The 10,300-nt window shown below is 34.4% G+C and overlaps 1 protein-coding gene across 1 annotated transcript; it reads left to right on the plus strand.

Annotated features, from left to right (window-relative positions):
* Positions 1-805: 805 nt before the first annotated feature.
* On the plus strand, positions 806-9,070 carry Smp_145350 (putative ubiquitin-conjugating enzyme h; the record flags this gene model as incomplete). The annotated part of the gene is made up of 4 exons (XM_018796847.1): positions 806-862; positions 972-1,083; positions 1,276-1,404; positions 8,937-9,070. The coding sequence occupies 4 exons, from the start codon at positions 806-808 to the stop codon at positions 9,068-9,070; spliced, it is 432 nt and encodes a 143-aa protein (XP_018651947.1).
* Between the last annotated feature and the right edge of the window lie 1,230 nt (positions 9,071-10,300).

Genomic DNA, 10,300 nt, shown 5'->3' on the forward strand with positions numbered 1-10,300 from the left:
AAATACTCGAAGGAGAGTTAGCGTAACTGAAAACCATCAATCTTTAGGATCAACACATGCATTACACTCTAGTCTCTACCACACTAAAACTGATTAGATCTGAGTCGAAGCACTTCTTATTGAACACCGTGCATTCCTAAACCCGTAATTTACATGATTTTTTAATGCATATCTGATGAAGTGTTTAGTTTCACGAGTACACCTGAATAAAGAAGCGATTTGTTAGACGATTATGGTTGCAGTCAAATTGATGTCGGGTTTCAGCTGCATTGGCATCAGCAGGACACTACTTCTGATCAAAACACAAAGAGTCTGACACATGTACGAATGATCAATAATAACCATTTGGTTTTCCATCCTAACAATCGAAGACCGAACAAGTTGGAATGAACTATTTTCATAGAGCGCGCTCACGAAACGAACAGTTACTTAAACAAATACAATGTTGTAATTATCTCGTAGTGATAGAAAAATTATGTTCTACTTGATTTCATACGACTAAGTCATACCGTTTGTTATTATGATGGGGTGTAAGAAACCAGTGTCTTGACCTACATATTTCCGAAATCAGCTGCGTTAACGTCACAACGGCGTCTTGGTCACAATCAAACTACACACTGTGGACTTTAGTTCCGTTGACTTCTTCGCGAAAAAGTGCTGATATTTTAGACAAAACTAATCTTTGGGTAAGGAAAAGTACTCAAGCTAGGAGTTCGACTGGAATATATGCAGACAGAACCATAGTTTCACTTTACAAGCACAGCTGATTTCACTGATCTGAATTTTCACAACCAAAGATTGAAGGATGTCGTCTCCTAGTCCAGGAAAGAAAAGAATGGATACAGATGTTGTCAAATTGTATGTTATTATCAGATAATTAGATAAATCCACATTTAGAATCGAGAGTAAGTACGAGGTTACAATCCTGGGTGGTTTAAACGAGCTTATGGTAAAATTCTTCGGACCTCCAGAAAGTTGTCTATTTTATGCCTAACCTTTACTGCTTAGCTCCATACGAAGGTGGGATTTGGAAGGTTCGTGTTGATCTTCCTGAACGATATCCTTTCAAATCTCCCTCAATTGGTAAGTAAAGATAAGTGCTTATTCGAACTTACAGGATTCATGAACAAAATATTTCACCCGAATATTGATGAAGCGTAAGTTGTTTTACTAGAAAATTGTATTGTCCATCAGATCTGGTACAGTTTGTCTTGATGTCATAAACCAACAATGGTCTGCTCTTTATGGTAATTTAGATCATGTTCTGTATTTTAGACTTAACCAATATTTTTGAGTCTTTCTTGCCACAGCTTTTAGCATATCCAAATCCTACAGATCCACTTAACAGCGATGCTGCTTCTTTGTTTATGTTCAAGCCCTCTGAGTATGTCACGAAAGTAAAAGGTAAGTTGTTCTGCACCATGCTTAAAACTCGGTTTTTATTTATGTCTTCTTATCCTAATATAATGTTTGGCCAAGCGCATTGTAGTAGATATGATAAAACGTCTTAAAATCTGTGTATAGGTCGAGTGTGTTTGAAATTTTAGTATTTTCAGTAAAGTAGCAACCTTTCACGATTTACCATCCTTCTACTTTTAAGTTACCCATGGGTTAGTCATATGCACTTCGTTTCCCCAAGATTATACAACCCAACTTCAGATTTAACTATCCGGCAAATATATAGTATATGTTGTGTACATTTGTCTCAAAAGTAGCTTTAATTTGTGATGGAGATATAGTAGCAAATTTAAAATTCCGAACTAACATTCTCACATGATATTTAATATAAGCACGTAATAGGAAAAATGGCTAAAGTTTGTTCACCTGGAGGTACACCTAGTTTTACATATTTTGTATTTTCCATGTCTGTAGTTGTTGTAAAACATACTTTGTTCTACTTCAAGACTACAGTTTATTTATACTGAGTATTGTGGGTCATTTTGATAAGTGATCGCTCTGCCTACCAATACTTAAAATCTTTTGTGACAAAAGCTATCATCTGCGGAACTATTTTAAACGGCTTAAAAAATATTCATCCTTTATCCTTTCCTACAACAAACCACACATCGGGTGTTAGGACGTAACAAGGTGTGTGTGCATAAATGGCTGAGTGTTTCTATACATTTCTGCTGTGTCAGAGTATGTTAACTACCTTGTTTAACAGTATGTAACAATTTCTTTGAATGATTATTCCGGGATTTCGGCTTATCAATATATCGGTGGGTAAGTTGATAATTTTGCAACGATCAGCTGAATGAATTCACTATATATAAAAAATACAAATCGACCGATATTTTTCAGATGACTGCTTAGCTGTCGTTCTTGTTAACGTATAACGATATGCAGTGTAAAAGCCATTAGAGGACCGTAAGTTATTTCAGTACATCGTAATGTTCATTCCTTTTCGCGGACAAACGTATCGCAGTCCACAAAATCTATAAATTTAGTTTACTATGCTACCTTTTATTAATTAGTCTTGTTTGTTATGTAAACACTGATACCTACTTAGTTTTTATTGGAAATGACGTGTCTTGGTATGCGTAATGTTAAACTACTGTAGATCCTCTAGCTTTTCTCGATCATCCTTCCTCAATGTAGTAGGCAACTCAACCAGTCTTCGGCTGTCTAGACTTTTGTCGTAAAATGCATTTCCTGCCGTCGTCCTCATTTTAGTTTCATTTTCGTGCTGTGGTATGGAATTTAATAACGTAGTCAGCACAAATCAAGTCATTGTCTCCCTTCATACCTTGGAAACCAGTTAGAAAAGACACCTAGAGTCGTTAGTTGTCAGGGTTGAAATACCATACTTTCATCTACTGAATGTAACTATTGTATGAAAACCCACTTTGTTACAAACTAAGTAGAGATAAATTCAATTGAAATGTGTTTGTCTCAGTATATTTTGTCTTCTAACAGTAGACTTCATTGTTTTTCAATAAAACAGTACGTGGTCTGGACCTTGAAACTAGGGACTTTCTGTATGACAAACCCTAAAATAATTGACATTCCTATCTGTATGGTTCAGAAACTCCAGTTATGTCTGTTTATTTACTGTGTTAGTTTCAAGAGCCGAATAAGGTATTAGTAAACTCAATTAAAGCACTCACGGGAATTTTCAACTTGTTGGGCTGCATAGTGAAGTGTTTCTGGGGTCTATTCTCTGTAGTTGCCACATATAATCTTTGCAAATTATGCTTCACCAATAACTTTCCAAATGACTACACCAGTTAACACTACTTTTTAGTAAGTATTTGCTAGAAATCCCCTTGCAAACAGATTCCTAAAGGATAAGAGTACTATAAATCGAAGACATCGATACAGTTTAGAGTCCTAGAAACGTCCAAAGCAAAATTTTGAAAATAGTGATCAAAGTAATACAGCACGTAAACCACTTTGTGTACATATTTGCATTCTTTCTCATAGCTTAACCGTCAACAAACTTTCATCACAAAAACCAGAATTTTTTACTATCTGACAACTTATGGTTCAGAGGAAATATTCTACTATCTATGAAAGAAGTGCCTTGGCTTTCTCTATTCTTGTTCGTCTGATATTGATTGCTGCCTTCTTGTCTTTCCTTTCTTCAATCTTATTAAGTATACCAACAGTGATCCATTCCTTGTGATGGTGCTTCTTGTGGCCCAGAACCTCCTGACATGTTGAAACGACTGTCTTCTTGATACCTTCCCAGTTGCTCTCCATGGTAGTCCCTCTCCATTGAGTAGATCATGAAAGGCCTGGAACCTGTTGCTGAGGGCTATCTTGAATTTGTTGAGTTTGTCAGTATCAGGAAGAAAGGCTGTACTAAACGTTTGTGATGTTGTCTGCCCCGTTGTCCAGTACTTCTTGCGTTCAGTTTCATCTTGGCGACCATCAAGTGATGATCTGATGCTATATCAGCTCCTCCATCGTCCTCTTAAACTTTATTTTGATGCAGATATGGTCGATTTGGTTCTGTGTAGTGTGATCCGTTGAAGTCCATGTGGCTTTGTACATGCGTTTGTGTGGAAATATGGTACCACCTATGACCAGTTTGTTGAAGGTACATAGGTTTGCAAATCTCTCACCATTTTCGCTCCTTTCTCCTAGTCAGTCCATGTCGTCCTATGATTTCTTCGTATCCGGTGTTGTCCATTCCAACTTTGGCATTTAAATCTCCCATAAGAATGGTCAGGTCCTTTGTTGGGCACTTCTCGACGATCGACTGCAGCCTATCGTAGAATTGATCTTTAACGTCTTCATCATAGTCGTTGGTAGGCGCATAGCATTGGATGACGTTCATTGTGATACCCTCTTTCTTTGTTTTGAAGGAGGCTTTGATGATCCTTAGTCCATGAGATTCCCATCCTATTAGTGCATTTTGTGCTTGTTTGGACAGCATCAATGCAACTTCTTGTGTATGTGGGGCACTTTCTTTTTCATGACCGGAGTATATCAGTAGCTCTCCTGAAGCTAGTCTTTGTTGTCTAACCTGCGTCCAATGTGTTTCACTGATTCCAAGCACCTCCATGTTGTATCTTTTCATTTCTGCAGCAACTTGGATGGCTCTTCCGATCTCCCACATTGTACGGACCTTCCGTGTACCCAAACTAATGGTTTTTCTGGTTGTCAGAAGGGACCTCGGCCTCGTGGCTTCCGAAAAAACTCGGCTTTCACCATGAGGCGTCATAACTCTTTTAAATGAAGACCTTCTGACTCCCAGGGCAAAGTTTAAATGGTTTGAATAATTTTTTCTGGTTAGCGTATTTTTAGCGAGTTAGTTTTGAACGAAATGGGGTCGCTAACCCTATACTCACCCCTCCTCCTTCATCCGGACTTGGGACCGACAGTCACCAAAGAGGGGCTCCAGGCTGAGTTGGGATTAGGATTTACCATGTCTAATCACGTAATTTGTCTTCTTTGACTGCATCATAACTCCATCTTTTTACCATCTCCCATAGTTCTATGTGAACTATGATTCGTCTACCAAGTTCGAAATCTCTTGCTGTCTTTTGTAAACTCCTTGAAAACAATTAACTAGCATTGATTTCAATATCTTACTCTTTCATTATGAATGAGTTACCTAAACAAAGTTGGAAAAAGACTAGCATATTACATAAATTTACCATTTAATTTAGTGACATTCATTTAACAAGTGATTTCTCGAGATGGTAGCTTCATCATCTTTAAAATTCTTCCCTGTTAGGAGCACTTAAAAGGTATACGTATTAATCTCTGAGAAACCAAGCATACGTAAATTTACTTTCATAAATAATTCTAAGACTAAGAAAGAAGAAAGGGAGTATTATCTATTTTGTGGCAATTCGCTGTATCAGTTCTAGAAGCAACTCGTTTTTCAATTTTACTAAACATTAAAATAACATCCTTAGTCACAAATATACACTAATTGAAGTACTTATACCCATGTGTATATTATGCTGTTGGGATTTATATGTCTGATCACTTCATCTTTTATGACGACTGCAGATTGTTAGGTTCCATTAGTTTAGTTTTTCCCAAAAGTTAAACGTAATTTAAAGATCCCCATTGAATATTCAAAAATGAACAATATTTGAGCGAACCAATTGTTTTCAATAACTTCATCATCAGGCTCTACAGTTATAAGTCCATTAGTGAATACTAATACATGCCTCATTTTGGCCTTTGTAAAATATAATAATTATGGACTTATAACTATAGAGCCTGATGATGAAGTTATTGAAAACGATTGTTCGCTCAAATATTGTTCATTTTTAAACGTAATTATCCAATAATCTGTTATTTCAATTAGTTTGTAATTGTTAAGATAGAATTCTTTCTTTTTGTAAACTGATCAATCAGCCTGACCAACTTGGGGTCATCAACCTCTACATTAGTACTGCATAGTCTGAGCAAATCCGACTATCAGTATTGAGTCATTAACCTCTAAAATGGTTGAAAACAATTCTTTTATAATGTACTGCTTTTTCAGATGATAGGCACTTTCCGACTTTACCTTTCTCTCTGCGTTTATTCAGGTGTTATGAGTCTCCGCTTTTCTAGGTGACTTTGTGTTCTGATTCTCATCAAATTCATCCGGCTTCGTCACTTTTTTTGACAAAAAATAACTAAAACGAAGTAAAGATGACAATATTTGCAGAATACGATCAATTCATTGTATACCATTGCTCTCTCATCAGCCACATACAAGCTAGTGTGTTTAATTATTTTCAGTTATTAACAATTTTAGAAATAAACTGTCAATCATTAACAAATGGGTTATGTGTAGTGTGAAAGAAATTAGTAATTAAAGTTGTAAGAATGTTATTTTTGTAATTACTTAAGGCAATAGTTCTAGTGTTAGGATAATTTTATTATGTAACAAAACAAGATTTTGAAAGTTCAGGAGGTCAAAAAGGATATGTAAGTGCAACTCATTAAATTATGATTGCAATCAATCGTATTCTCCAAATATTTTCGTTCTTGCTTTGTTTAAATTTGTGAAGTAAATCAATTGCCTAAAAAGCCTTATTCATTCAACGTCTTGAATTTCCTCCTAAATTCAACGTTTACAACCGTTGATGTATTGTTATTTCACAGATAAACAACTCATTCTATCATCCGTGTATGTCAACTTGGTAGTCATAATTAATCATTAAAATATACTTCAGATGGGTTGGTGGTGCTGTAAAAAATTCCTTTCAATAAATGTTAGTTTTCATTGACAATGTTGAAAAAATAAGTAACAAGCAAACCAAGTCCTAAAATACTTTCCACTTTACAAAGTACCACTTTATAATGAACCAATTTATCACTTAACTCTCGTTCTCAGGTAATTTCGCTTGATGACGATAAATTTCATCATAAAGAACAGATTCCAACATTTAAATATTTTTTGGTAAATAGTCAATTAGGTTGGTCTGAAGACAGTCATTATCACGGCTTTAATTTTAAATTAAAACCGGAATTCAATAATAATTTCGCATAAACTTTTCAGTAACTGTTTCAGACTAATAAGTTGATACTTTAAATGTTTTGTTAATATATCCACTACTCATATGTTATCTATCTCAAGTACATAAATTCTGATATAATAGGGGACCAGAAAATGCGCAACACAAGTGAAGAGATATAGGGTAGTACAATCAATAAAGAAATGAACTGAAATAAAATTTAACAAGCAGTGTGGTTAAGTGGAAGATATAACTTGTAAAACTTTTCAACTAAAGAGGATCACCCATGTTATGAAAAGTGTAATTAGAAAACGAGTATGTCATAAACTGTTCACATATTTACTCTCCCCACCCAGTCCCTGCGTTGGAAATAATACGCGATATGGAAGCGACTGGAATGTGTCTTAAAACATGATCAAGCCGTCGAGGTCGGTGTTTCAAGATGATGACACCGATTGAATTATTATTACTACTCATTCCAATTACTACTGTAACTAACAATATCATGCCCGAACTCCTTCCCACCTATCACAGCTTGTACAGCTAGGAATTATCAATAAAACCCTACATAAAAAGTGTGCCTTCAAATGGAGTCATTGAACCTGCTCTTAGTTAAAGAAGTTACCTTATTGTATAAAGGTACGGGATATTCGTAACAATGAAAGTTTTATAAAAATATTTGATTGGTCTTCGACAATGTTGCTGGTAGCTATTTTCTAATAATTACCGATAAGTTATCGATCATTATATATATTGATTGACCTAGTTTTAGTTGTACTTTTAGTTTCATTTCATTCTTTTCGTTAAAGTCAATGTTTTGAAGGTTATTGATCGAAAAAAAGGCTTAAATATGGAAACTTTTGACCAGATTCTATTGAGTGCATGGAGAGGATGCGTGTTTAAATGAACAATTCATAATAGCGTTTAGTCTGTAGCTAATATGTATATCTTTCAAATCCCTTTTCGTTATAACAGTTATATAAAGAGGGTGACAAATTTCCTTTTATTTCTATTTACCACCATTATTTGTTTTGTGTTTTGAATATACAAACTTTATTTTCAGGTTCTTGCTACTTATCACTTTCGACTGGAATGTCATGTCAACATAAACATTTCAGTCCTTCTGGGCCAATGTTGTCCAGGTTTCACAGTCTCATCAAATGATACTTTCGATCTGAGACTCCTTTAATTGTACAAAAGTGGTTTAGTAAACTTTCTCATAGATGGTTTCTGTCCTGTCTCGAAATTTAACAGATTTGAGAAAATCAAAACACATGAAATGTTCTATGTAGTTAAATTGGTCCATTTAAAATCCAGTTGTAATTTACTACCGTTTAAATACAATCATATTTCGTTGAATTCATGAACCGATTTACGTTAAGCATCATTGAAAGCCTGGAAGCAATGGACGTTCGTTTCGTTTTAAAATGGGACGGCCCCGAACAGGGGAATCAGACCTAGGGCCCTCGGTCTCATGTAAATGCTTAGCCTCGTGGATGCTCACTGCTGGGGAGTCCCATGTTAAGACGTAACGGCTATCCAGTCTTTCCAGGTTTTCAGTTGTATCCTAATTTATGTTAGTTCATGATTCCAATGAAATTCAAGTCTCTACAACATTATACTGACTATCACATTTGCTGGTATATTTTACTCATGGATTCGCTAGTTTTCATGCATCTATATAAAATCTGGAACATGTATCGTACATTTTCTCAATGGGTTTTATTGTTCATTTCGAATTCAAGGCCACAACTTTCATATGATAAATTGACGTTCAGTTTTCAGTATTTCTTCTTGGCACTCATATAATGTACATTTCATATTTCAAATTATCTCTTCTGTTTGCATACAGTTTTTCTCATTCATAAGTTTGAATAAAGTAAGAAAAATGTCCCAATGTTAATAATGAATACCATTACTTCTAGGTTGTAAGGAGTTGAAAAGAATCAAACAATAAATAAATACATTAGTTTTATTTACACGTCAGTGTTCTATGTTTTTCTTATTCTCTTTCTCATATTTTAGAATATGTCCAACGTTTCGCAAGTGAGGAAGCTTTAAAAGCTGAAGAGAATAGAGAAGCTGAGTCTAGTTCCTCAGATGGTGAAAGCTCCATGTCAGACTATACGGATGATATGGCTAGAGATATGGAGCTATGATACTATCTTTTGTAGGAGTGGAAATGCACTAAGATTGGTCTATGCTCGCTACCGCTCTGCTTTCATGCCACAAAATATAATTTCAAAAGTAAAACAATAATTATCATTAATAATATTATTATTGTTACCGCTATCACTTATTATTGTATTGGTAGTTTAAAAGATGACACTTAATGTATCCTCTATTGGTTCCTCTTCGGACCTCACTTAACCTTTGTTATTAATATTACTATTATTTTCCTTGTCAATCTTTGTGTGGTTAGTGTTTGTTGATAACTGATTGATTGATCAGTAAACTAGTGAACAACACCTTCATGGTCTCTTATTCTGCACTGTCGTGTTATATATATATATATATATATATATATATATATATATATATATATATATATATAGGGTCGTTTTTTGTACACAAGTTTACATTTTTCACGGGTTGAAACAGTATTTCTTTGACCCTTTCATTACTTTTTGCCTTTTCTTTTCAATAAGAAACTTCTTAAAATAATAAAGAACCTCCTTTATTCGTTTACAGTACACAAAACTATTTTTGCAATCAAATTAATAAAAAATCACAAAGTTATTGTTATTATTCATACGCATGTTTATGTGTTATGTTGCGATTCTTATGTAATAGTACAATTTCCATATATTCAGACAATCATATTACAGTATACTATATTTTTAATCAACATTACTGGAGATAAGAAGTTTGTGTCTGTTGGAGTGGGGTAGATTGAATATTTTCTTTCTTCTCTTTTTCTCTTAATGAATAAAAGACATCAATTGTTTTCACTATTCCAATTCTTCTTCAACATAGATACATTAGTGTAATTGTGTTTAAGCGGCATTTTTACATGTGCACGCGTTCTCCCTTCCATATAAGTCACTTTTTCATTTCCAATCTTTATGATTTCATTGAGTTCCAGTAAATATATATACATATACATTTATGTTGTCTAGTTTAGTATTCTAGTGCTCTTTCTGGTCGTTTAGTCTTTATGTAGTTTATGAACGTAGGATTCGATCTTCTATCTATGTGCACAAGAATAGGTCGTGTGTTGTATGTAGAGCACTTCATTATCTTTGATACTAATTACACCACTGAAATTTAGTCTGATTTCTCTTCTGGCAGTTCGCCTTTCTTTTTTGATCATAAAATTATTCTTTGGAGATAAAAATCTATTCATTTATTATGTTCTAAGTGAATTTCATCACAGGTTATTATAAAAA

This window comes from Schistosoma mansoni, chromosome 4 (assembly GCF_000237925.1).
Source record: "Schistosoma mansoni strain Puerto Rico chromosome 4, complete genome".
NCBI classification, from domain to species: Eukaryota; Metazoa; Platyhelminthes; class Trematoda; order Strigeidida; family Schistosomatidae; genus Schistosoma; species Schistosoma mansoni.